Source organism: Phalaenopsis equestris, unplaced genomic scaffold, assembly GCF_001263595.1.
Source record: "Phalaenopsis equestris unplaced genomic scaffold, ASM126359v1 Scaffold000609, whole genome shotgun sequence".
Lineage (NCBI taxonomy): Eukaryota > Viridiplantae > Streptophyta > Magnoliopsida > Asparagales > Orchidaceae > Phalaenopsis > Phalaenopsis equestris.
The window spans coordinates 1780358-1792224 of record NW_018165049.1 but is presented as its reverse complement, the minus strand read 5'-3'; the positions used below and the strand labels follow the sequence as shown (position 1 = coordinate 1792224).

Here is an 11867-nt window from a genome sequence, read left to right as displayed (position 1 = left end):
CACGAGCCGTTCACGAACAAAGAGTCGTTTTGACAACACTAATCACGTAGCCATAAGATGTTAATGATTGAGGCAAGATTTAAAAAAACATTTGAATCTAATTTAATAATTTTTATTCTATTTTTTTAATTAGAACTTTTAATTGATTATAAATTTTTGTAGCCTTGTAATCAATTGAATTTTTTTAAAAATACTACTCACCTTGAGGGGAAATTTTCGGAGCCAAACCGAGCCGAACACGAACGAACACATCTTAGTTCGTATTCAGCTCATTAACTTATCGAATAAAATTAACAAGCCGAACACGAGCTGTTCACAAATAACGAGCCGTTTTAACAGCCCTACTCTCATATATAAGTAAGATGACAGAGATATAAAAATTAAAGTTTATAGATATGTAAGGTTCACGAATAACGAGCCGTTTTGACAGCCCTACTCTCATATATAAGTAAGATGACATAGATATAAAAATTAAAGTTTATAGATATGTAAGTAAATAAGAATTGAATGGTGCGTATGCAAATCTTCCTTCTCATTTCTAATTTAAAAAGTGACATTTATATACATACCTCATAATTCTTACATATATAACTAATATTTAAAATTTTAACATTTGCTTGCATAGATTCAATCATATTAAAATACAGACATAAAAATATCTCTTAAAAAAAACTTACTATTAGCGATTTTTAATATGATGTCAACAATACGTTGTATATAAATAAATTCAGATATATAAATACATAAAATATATGTGGTATATCTATAAACCCCTCCTAAAAATGTAATATTCATCATAACCAGTCAAAATTCATAAATCCTAAAACATTCAATCAACATGTATGAGCGCCACAATTTGCACCTAACCACCACCATTTTTACATAATTGTGACAAAAAATTCTAAAACAATTTTATCAGTCAAGGCGGCCCTATATCAAAATAAGTTTAAGGCTTTCAAAATGCCAATAATTCAATACTTTTTTCCAATGAAAAAGAATAAGAAGAAGAAACATATCTCTTATGCTCATTTCAAAATGAATTATTCCTCAAGCAGCTGCTACAAAAATTACAAGATACATAAGAGATTAAACAATTGGCCCCCTGCTTTAAGGGCTCCACACTCACCCAACTACCCCAACGGTTAGAACAAAAGGCTCTTAATAATTTCAAAAAATGGCCAACGAGTGTGAAGTTATTCCCATCAATCTGCAGGAAGCTCTCTCTCCCCCTCTCTTCTGCCATTAACAGCTAAGACTGGTCAAAGAAAAAGCTGAGCTGAACTCCAACATCACACTTTCTCATAAAATAGAATGTATGCTTCGGACTGAAGCACTTCAGCTATGGAAACCTCCCTCACATAAGCATCACTGGCATAAAACCAGGCTTGCCCTGTACTGCTGCTGCTACCACTTGAGGTTCTGCTGCTCCCTCTTCCGTCGCCACGCACGTAAGCGACATAGTGGCCTCTGCTCATGCTCCCGGAATGCTCCACCACCCCGATGAGACGGTAGGAGGTTCGATCCTCGATGCACCTGAATGATTGAAAGTGTTAAATGAAGAATTAAAGTTTGTTGAAAGTTGAGTCGATTTACTCGATGCTGATTTAGCAAATCAGACTTTATTAGTAACTCCTAAAGTTTGTTATACAATGATTCTATCATAATGTTGCTTTGGAATGACAACACCTACAGGATTGAGTAGCAGAGAAGTTACAGTAGCTCCACCACCTTCAACTTGCTTGACCTGACACTATACTACAAAAGCCAGAAGCTTCGATGAAAGAGATCGAGGCTCCTCCAATCCCGAGAGACTGACGGGGGCATCTCCCGCTTACAGAGTGGACACAACTTTTCGGGATGAAAAAAAAAAGTATATATCTCGAGTGTTTCCTAGACTAAACCAGTCCAAATTTTCTCTCTTTTGCGGAGTTGGTTGGGGCTCTTGGGCCACTCATAGTTATATATTTGCTTTCATAACGTTTGAGGGTTAGGTTTTGCATGAGTTTGTTTGAGACAGTAGCCATCTCCGTTTCCCATTCAGGATTGCATCTAAGTGTTCAAGTGGTGCGCCGGTTGTATTTTGCTTTAGACGTGATGATTATCTTCTATATCCATATCCGCATCCTCCCCACATTAGTCCTAGCCGCCAATCATAATTACAACCGCCACCGAACAACAGCCTGTTGATTTTTCACAGCAATTTTCCAATTCTAGTTGTTTGTCGTCACTATTGCCGACCTAGGCAGCTGTCCTCTTGTTGTCTTGCTGACTCCCACATCCCCGGTCACTAACGTTGTCATTCCCCCCTCGCTGTTGCCGCCCAGAACAGCTGCTATTAGCTATTTTCTTCGTTTTCTAGCGTTTATTCTTGCTGCCACTTCCCAGGATAGCAACCAAACTTATTGTTCCTGCAGTTTCGCACCTTACCCTCACTGCTACCAACACCCCTTTGCTACCACCACACTTTCCAACCTATCAACCGCCCTTTGCTGCCTCTCCAGGATTCCAAACCCTCACCGATCACCACTACTAACCCGAGATTCACCCTAATCTAAACTTGTGGTCATTTGTTGCAATTTCTGATTTCCAATATCTTTCGTTGAGGTTCCTATAAGAATTCAGCAATAAAATTTATTTTCTCATTATTGTTTGGTTAACTCCAGTATCACCTACGTTAATATCCTATACTCAATATAATGGTGTTAGCCCTTTTTTCAATTTCATTCCTTTATAATTTAAACCTAACATAGTTCATTAAGAAAAAACCTAAAATAATGAATTAAGACCTCAAACCCACGAAAAACCGCAAGCCACACGCCGCAAGAAATTCCAGTATTCCTCTAGCAAGGCGATTCCTCTACTACTATTGCTTGCCACAGCTGCTTGTTGCAAGCACCGCTGCTTTCCTATAATTCTGTTGATGTTATCCCTTCGCTACTGCGCCTCTTATTTCTTTCTTTAATTATTGATTTCATTTTCTTTGATCTTCTTCATTTCCTATTCTCTATTTTGAAAGAGTTTTTCAGTTTAGATTTATATAATAATTCTTTGGGTTATAACAAGTCAAAGACACTACAGCTAAATATTTCTCGAGAATAAATTCAAAATATACTAACTTATAATATTTATTGGTTTTCTTTTTTTGTAAATTCACAAATCATACTCACTAGGTGTATTTTTTAAAATTATCTGATTTTTAGATTTATTTTGGATATGGAAATACAAATATCTAAAATTAAAGTATTGGGCCTTATAGTCTCATTACTGGGGTGCGAGTATATTTTTTTTATAAACTTCAAACCAAGTGAAGATATTGTTTGTGTACCTTAAGAATGAAATCATCAGTTTACATTTTATATAATAAGAGACTAAAAAAATAAACATTGGAGGAAGAAAGTTTTTGAGGATGATGAGATCCTTTTGTTAGTAAAGATGATTAGTAAAGATGAGCCATTGGATGATAAATGATTTATAGAAAAAAAATGAATCTATGCCATCCCAATTATAAGAAAAAAATCAAAATGTTTACTTCCTTAATGACGAAAGGAATAAGAATAGTACAGAAAATTAGTATAAAACTTGATGTAAAAGCATCTATATAGTCATTATTATAAAATCTAAATAATATTTTACTGGTTTTTATTAATCATGAAAGACTAAAATGCTTGAGATTGAAGATGATGTAGAAGATTGAGAGGATGTGACACAATCGATCATGAGGAAGGAGAGAAATTCATTAACTACACTGATCCTCTAAGTGTTCGAAGATAGAGAAATTTAAATTTATTAATTATGATCTTAAACTTCTTGTTTACATTGAATAATATTATAGACTTGTTTATTTTAGAGTTGTTATTTATGTTAATTAGTTTATCTTTGACTTCATGCTTATTATTTAGTACTTATAGCCTTATATGTCTTTTTAAAAATTTTACTTGAAATTAGTAATTATTTCATATTTTCATTAATTTAAAGTTTAATTTCAAGGCTTATGCCTCAATTCACCATGAAACTTATATCTAATATCATTAAAAGAAAACGCCTCAATACTTGATTACATAATTTCAAACCTTGCTCCTAGCTACATATTTCTGTAGAAACACATCTTCAAGAATTTAGTTAAGGCATGCTTTTTCAATTCAAAATCATGCCCAGTGTTTTTTTTGGTAAAGCTATGGAATCTAATCATGGGATTGTAGCCATTACTACGTTGGACTTTGCTTTACATACATCGAAAGGATGACAAAGTTGATGCGAAGACATGTCATTGCAAATCATGAAAGCGGGGTAATCCAATGAAGATCCAAAGGTAATGTCGCGGCAAAGAGATGGGCAAATTAAAGCTGATTTTACTTCATTGTGATTGTCTCATTTTCATTCATCATTATTTTGAATTTCTACTTCTGAATTATGAAATAAATGGGTGTCACAGTTTATTTACAAATAAATTAACTGAACAGGGGCGGAATGATCATTTTTTTAGAAATAGCTACCCCACAGCTATTTTTACACAGCTGCAACAAACAGACAGCCAGCTTCCCCGCAACAACTTTCTGGGGAAAGCTGAGAAGCTGCAGCTGCAACCAACAGAGCCTTAATCTTATGTTTCCTTCAACAGGCCAACATTCTACACCATAGAGCATTGCAGGTCTCACCACCGTATTATAAAATTTTTCTTTTGGTCTAAGCGGTACTTTTCTATCACACAAAAGGCCCGAAGCATTCCTCCACTTCAACCAACCAACTTGAATTCTACTATTAACATCCCCATGTATATCACCATCACTTTGAACAACGGACCCAATATATCTAAATCGCTCCCACTTTTTAATAATTTAATCACCCAAAGTCACACTTTTGTCACTAGAGCTATTACTACTAAAATTACATTCCATGTATTCAGTTTTAGGTCTACTTAAACGAAGGCCTTTAGAATCCAATTTAGACCTCCATAACTCAAGTTTTTCCTAGGTTTTTTCTCTCGTTTTATCCACGAGAAGGATATAATCAACAAAAAACATACACCAAGATACATCCTCCTGTAGATGTCTAGTAAGACCATCCATACAATATCATGTGAAAATAGGAATAAAATAACTCCTAGGGGAGAATCACATAAGCTAATTGATTCATCTGTCATTCTACAAATTAAAAAAAAAAAAAAACCCCGAAAAAGTTTAAAAGCAGTAACATACGCTTACACATGCACAATACATAAGAATACGCTAGTATCCAGGCAAACAAGTAACATATTGCACATAAGTATGTTTTTTATATTCATGTGGATGCACAAATGACGTATGAGAATCTGTGTTTATAAGCACTCACATGCCTGTACGTGCATGTAATTGCGTAAACTTAACCAAGGATACACTCATTGCACACTATGATTAATTGTTTCCATCATATTTTGATCACAGGACTTCAAAATGGAAGAAAAAAAAAAAGAAAAAAGCATAATGGCATTGAACAAATGGAAGTAGCCAGGGAAGAAAGAATTATACAAAAAAAAAAAAAGTTAACGTACAAAACTTTTATAATAATAAAAACCAAATGTTTAAGAGTAACCATAGTGAATTTTCATATTGTAAGCATGCCACACTGCTCAAATTTTACATAAAATAAACTAAATATATTCTATATATTTTGGACTTTTTACCTTTCGTATTTGTCTGCACTGAATTTCTTAATTCATAAACCATCTACTCTAATATGGTCATAAATCTTACATTTTAAACTTATAGATCGAGAGTTTTAATATAATGATGATCATTTTTAATCTTCCTCGAAGATACCATAGTTAAATGGTCTCCTTTAAAATTTAAAGATAGTCTGTCACTACATCATCTTAGTAAATGTTGGGGTTATGACTTCGTACATTAACCCCTCTCTGTATCACAGTCAGGCAAAAGTTTAATGGACTAAGTATGCCCACTTTTTTTCATTTATTTTCCGTTCTTGTTATAATTTTTTTTTGTTAGAAATATTATTTAAAATTTCTAGCATTACTTGATATATAAATTTCATAATCTTAGTTCATAACAATCTAAACTTCTTATATTATTAAACATAAAGTATATAAAAAATATATACTTTTGCTGCAAAATTTAAAATTTTATGTTGCAGTCATATTTTGACCTCAGACAGTTTTAACCATATTTTTAATAATTTTAGTAAGGAAGTAAAATAAATTAAACAGGTTCTAATTTTAAATCAGAAGTTGAGCAACCACAAGAAAGCTTACCTTGGATCCATATAAGACCTCATATCAAGTGTCTCCTGGAAGTGAACATGACCACTCAATTTAGTTAAGCGGCCACGAGCATCCTGACCAAATCGCTTCAAATGGATTGTTAGGATAGGTGGAACTCTGTCAATTAGGATCCTTTTTGTTGCATCCCTCTTGACCATCTTGACTCCCTCGCCCCTTTCCTCTGGAAGAGCTTTACCAGACTTCAAACCTTTCTTCCTCACTCGGCTAACTTCTTGGGATCTGTCAATGTTTGATTTGTGTAGTAATATATCTGTCTGAGACTGAGAACTATGAAAGGCAACTTTTGGTTTTTTTCCATCATTTTCAACATAACTTCGATCATTTATGCCATGGAAACTACTCTCTTGATTGCTAGAACCATCTACACAGATTGTAGTAGAAAATAATTCAGAAGTCTCTGAATCTGACATGTCTTTATCAAGATCATCTGGCCAACAAGCCATACTGGAGCAAGGAGTGGTCTTTGTTAGATGTATGGTTTTATTGCTGCTGATCTCTCCACTACTCTGTGATCCTCCTTGACCGATTTGTTTCTGGGAGCAACTTATTTCCTCACATTGGTCAAATCGTTCTTCAAACTGAATGGCTAAAGTTTTGGATGAAGACACCAGCTTTCCATTATCTAAAACTTTGACATTGGCAACATACCCATGGGAGTTGGAATCAAACTTGTTACTTATGACTTCATCTTCATCCAACATTGACGTCAGATTCACAGACAGATCAGAAACTTCAGCAGCTTGCAGTTTGCTTGTTCCAGGTTCCCTATTCTCTTGCAGCATCTCAGAGCAACGCTCACAATACCATCCTTGTTCATCAGACAGAAGCTCGGGCTTAGTAAATAAGGTGAGGCAGCTATTAATTGATACGGGAACATCCGTATCATCAACCTCTTCCAGATTTGATTCACTGATGTTACCATTCAACAAAGTTATGTCCATATCTTCTCCCGCATTGTTTTCTGCATTTAAATGAGAAGTAGACTCAGGCTCATTAAATAGATCACCAAAACCATCAAATTCTTCATCTGCTTGTTTGCAACTAGAGTTAGCATCACAAGACTCACTAATAGAGACATCTATAGTATTTACATTTACTGAATCCTGAGAATAGGATGTTCTATCATTCATATCCAGGTCAGCCAAATCCTGGTCCTGGTCCTTATAGGGAAGTAATATTACTTCAGTAGCTGGAGCGCAAGAATGGGGGACTTCATCATTAGAAGATCTCTCAACAAAAGCATCTAAAGACACTGTCAAATCATTAGAACAGCTAGCAGTATGCAAATCAGAAACAGATTGCACAATGTTCCCAGTCCCATTACGCAATTCGGAAACAGATTGTACATTGGTAGCAGTCTCATTTTCCTGCTTGGTATAAGTACTATGCGCAATAGAAGCTTCCAAGTCATGAGCATTGAAACCACTGCAATTTGGTGACTCTGCTACAAGATAATCCATCCATGCAAGGTCCTGTGCTTCTGCAGCATCAGCATGTGTTGGCAGTGGAACAGCTACTCCTGATTCACTGCATTCTGAGGATTGTTCATTGCTTTCTGAATTCTGATTCACACTCATGGTAGACATCTGAGGAACACCCCTGTCTAGAGACTGCTGCGCTTTGTTTTTATCCCTTTGGTTAGCTCTCTTTGGAGGAAGAGGTGGAACCTTTTTTGGTGGATGTTTCTTTGAAGGAACTGGCAATGAAAGGTCCAGAAAAGGCTCAGTCACAACTGATGTATTCCGGCATTCCATGCACGAAACAGTGCTTGATAGCTGACCACAAAAGATGGCATCGACTAAACTAGCTTTTGTTTTCGTACTGATCTTCTCATCATCATCAAACTCTGATGATTTCCTTGCATTTGTTTCCTCCACATGTAATCCATCAAGCAGGTGACGGAGCAATTCATGGCTGTCTTGCTGCTGGTACCCCCTGAACTGCGATGCCTTCGCACATATACAACCAAAAAGAGCTTTAGGGTTTATAACACCCTTAGAATCTGCTCCTCTACTTGTTTCTGTGAAAAGATTCCTAAGTACCACAGAAAGAGGACCAAGAGGCCTATCCAAACCCAATAAATTGTCTCGCAAAAGATCCATAGCAAAGAGATTCTGCATGACAGCGTTAAAGAAACAAGTGTTCCCCAAATTCGAAAGGCCTCTAACTTTGTGACCCTTCAATTTCTCCGAATCGAAAGGCTCAAATGCAATACCTCTCAAACTCGAACTCCTATCATTATTCGTTATCTCATTCCCATCATTCTTTAAATCCTCTGGCATCTCAATAGGCACCGAAAAAGAACAAGCATAGCACCAACTGATAATTGGATCATCAGCTCGAACTGCCCACTGGTGATGGTCTTGCTTTGCGTGTCGCCGGGCATGGCCGTAAGGCTCCAAAATACTCACTCCACCCCCGCAGAAATACCGGCCACAATCCAAGCAAACCCACATGAAATTTCGCTCTGATTTTGCCTCAGCAGCACTTCTTCCCGCACCTTTCCTCTTAGACTGCTTACCTTTTTCATTCCCCCCTCTCCTGTTAACTGGATCGTCTCTGCAATGCTCACAGGCCACAGCATCCATTGAAGAAGATCGGATTTTAATTAGAATCCGACTCAGCTCAGCCGTACTTTTACTGTAGTGATTGCAAACCTTCTTATCTTTATCCCCGTCACCGCCAGACTCATCAAGAACCGATTTTGGGGATCCCACAGAAATCCGGTTCTGAGCTTTACGAGGGTTTGGAGCCTTCTTATTCATCTTCTTCCCCATCAGTACTTATCAATAAATGCAACAAATTGAAAGAAAACAAAAAACTTGTAGTATAATCTTTAGCAGACAAGAATCAAACAAAAAAGGAACCGATTTTCACAGGAGGAAAGAAGTCAAAAGGACAATATCAGAATCATTTAAGCTGTTCAAGCCTGGATTTGCGAAACCTATTTCAGCAATCCCTATTGAAGGATAACCAGATCATAGCTTCTCCTGAAATCTGGACAGATCTCGACTCCAAGGCAGGCAATCAAAACCGAATGCGTAGATTTCAATCACAGATGGATTGATTATTGCAGAGATTGAACAAATTAGATGAAAGAGCAGGAGCACGAGTATTCTTTTACCTGATCCGATGGGAACCAGGTATAGAAAGGAGAGAAAAGCTCCGACATCCGGTGGCCTGGCGAGGGTTTATCTTCGAAAGGTCGTGCAATAACTTCTCTCGGCCGGGGACTCTTGATTGGAGATAGATTTGACTTCAGGAATATAATGCTTGAATTATGCAGGATATTTTAGTTTGTTTTTTCAAAATTTTCAAACTTTCAATCTTAAGATTTTAAATTAAGAATATTATCTATATATTATATATGGGAATTTGAAATTAAATTCACTTTGTATTTTAAAAATATATAATTTATCGTAAAATTTTAAATATCAACATGATCATAAAATTCGAAAGGTCGTGCAATAACTTCGCTCGGCCGGGGACTCCAACTTTCAACATGTCTCTCTCCTCTAGCTTATCATTTTATAATTTAAAGTTCATGATTTTAAGAATAATTTATTTTTGAAATTCAAACAAGATAGCTCAAATTTGGAATAATTTATTTTGGATTTCATAGGATGAACATCAAATATTGAGAAGCTCAAGACTGCTTCAAACTATCCAATACATTTCCTAAACTTACTTACAACCCTACTTGGAAAGGGCAACCAACTAACTCACTAAATGTCTCAAAGCCATGAAGTCAGGTCACATAACAACGCAAGATGAGGATGTTGTTGTTCGATCATGAAATTTGTTGGCACTTATAGCTCAACTTTATAAGTCATGTTGTTGTCAATCTTCGAGAAAATAGGTTGAATCCTGAATAAGATCCCCCATTTTCCCTTTGCTTTCATTCCATTAAATAATAATATTACAATCTATTTTAAGTATGAAATATTCTGTGTAATCTATTTTAGCTAATTTAATAATGTATATTCATAATCTAAATATTTAGCTAACAGAGAAATAAATCAGAATAAGGAAATTGGACATAATTTAAATAAGGAAGCTCTTAATTATAAAAAACTCATAATTTAGCTATTTGATTTCTGTCATTCCTAATTGAGACTTGTTTGACTACAAGAGGTATGCAATACTTCCAATAAATGCTTTAATTTTTTAATTCGTTATTCATCTTGAATTAAGTGTAACACTAATAGAAAAGATATGCTAGGAAATTTTTGAACATAATTTTAGGCTGAAAATTGGATTCAATATTTCCTAGGAAGTAATACTTATCTTTATAGGCATGGATGTCAAAAATTGACTCCGACAACTTAACCCGAACTCGACGAAATGAATTTAATTTCAGGTTGACCTAAATAATTTTTTAGTCAGATTAGAGTTAGAAACCTTAGCCTATTTAATTTTTTAGATTGGATTTGAGTTGCCCCATCATCTTAAAATTGACCTAAACCAACCCGACAAATTGAATTTGACTCAAAATTGACTCGACAACCTATAATTCATCCGAAATTAGCCCAAAAGTGACCTGAAATTGACCCAAGAGCTAATATTTCTTTGTTAAACGAGTTATATGTGTCGGGTTCAAGTTAGCAGGTAGAAGACGGGTTCATTTCAAGCTAAACTTCTTAACCCGTTTAATATTTGAGTCGGGTTCAAGTCAGCCAGTTTCAAGTCGGGTCAATTTAGGTTTAGGCCATAACCTCACCCGCAAACCAGATTTGACACCCAAATTTATAGGTGGATGGACCAATATAGTAAATAGATAGATTGATCCACCCATATTTATTTAGATTGATCCACCAATATAGAGCATGCGTGAAATTTTACTCTATTGGAGTAAAGACAAAAAATATATACATTTTCCTTCTTCGATTTATTTATTGCTACATGTTCTTGTTTGCTTATATTGTAATCTTACCCATTCCATCACGCATTTCCTTGTTCATCGATTATTTAAGTAATTATAAAACATTGAGTACTACAAAATGAGATTGCCTAAGAGTTCCTAGTTTATGTTCTTCTTTATGATTTATTTTTAATTATTTAGTTCTAGCAAAATAATTTGATTTCTTGGGAGTGTAGCATATCAAATATCTAGGCCATACACTAAATATAAAAAATCTAAGAAAAAATATGCCATACTATTGTGTAATCAAAGTAAACAAAACAAAAAAAAAGTGAATAGATAAAAAATATATATAGGGCTGTCAAAACGGATCGTGTTCAACTCGTTAAGTAGCTTGTGTTTGATTCGTTCGTTAAGCAAACGAGTTGAACACGAACAATTTTTTGCGCTTGATATATAAACGAGCCGAACACGATGTTCAACCAAAACATATATATAAACGAGCCGAACACGATGTTCAGCCAACACCTAAAATCTACCCTGGTCGAAATCATACCTAGACAATTCACCATAGCTTGAAACTTCATTCGGAGGTTCGTTGGGTCCAATCAAAGCTACCACAACCTTTTGATTGAGGCCTCCCTGCTCAGACAAAGGTATTGAACCTCAACTCTAATCCGAGCTTATTTTGATTCTTCATTTGTAATGGCTTGATTTCATACATGATTAACC

The 11867-nt window shown here is 35.4% G+C and overlaps 1 protein-coding gene across 1 annotated transcript; it reads right to left on the bottom strand.

Moving 5' to 3' along the window:
• Nucleotides 1–929: 929 nt before the first annotated feature.
• On the bottom strand, nt 930–9498 carry LOC110029875 (ubiquitin carboxyl-terminal hydrolase 2). Its single transcript, XM_020732358.1, has 2 exons — nt 6245–9498; nt 930–1533 (listed from the first exon to the last, which is right to left on the bottom strand). The coding sequence occupies exons 1-2, from the start codon at nt 9049–9051 to the stop codon at nt 1290–1292; spliced, it is 3051 nt and encodes a 1016-aa protein (XP_020588017.1). The 5' UTR covers nt 9052–9498; the 3' UTR covers nt 930–1289.
• Between the last annotated feature and the right edge of the window lie 2369 nt (nt 9499–11867).

Excerpts from the sequence above, each read along its gene's own strand:
- LOC110029875 (XM_020732358.1), bottom strand. The coding sequence starts at position 9,051 with ATGGGGAAGAAGATGAATAAGAAGGCTCCAAACCCTCGTAAAGCTCAG. Across the intron at positions 1,534-6,244 it reads AGGTCTTATATGGATCCAAG|GTGCATCGAGGATCGAACCT; the intron begins GTAAGCTTTCTT and ends TCAATCATTCAG.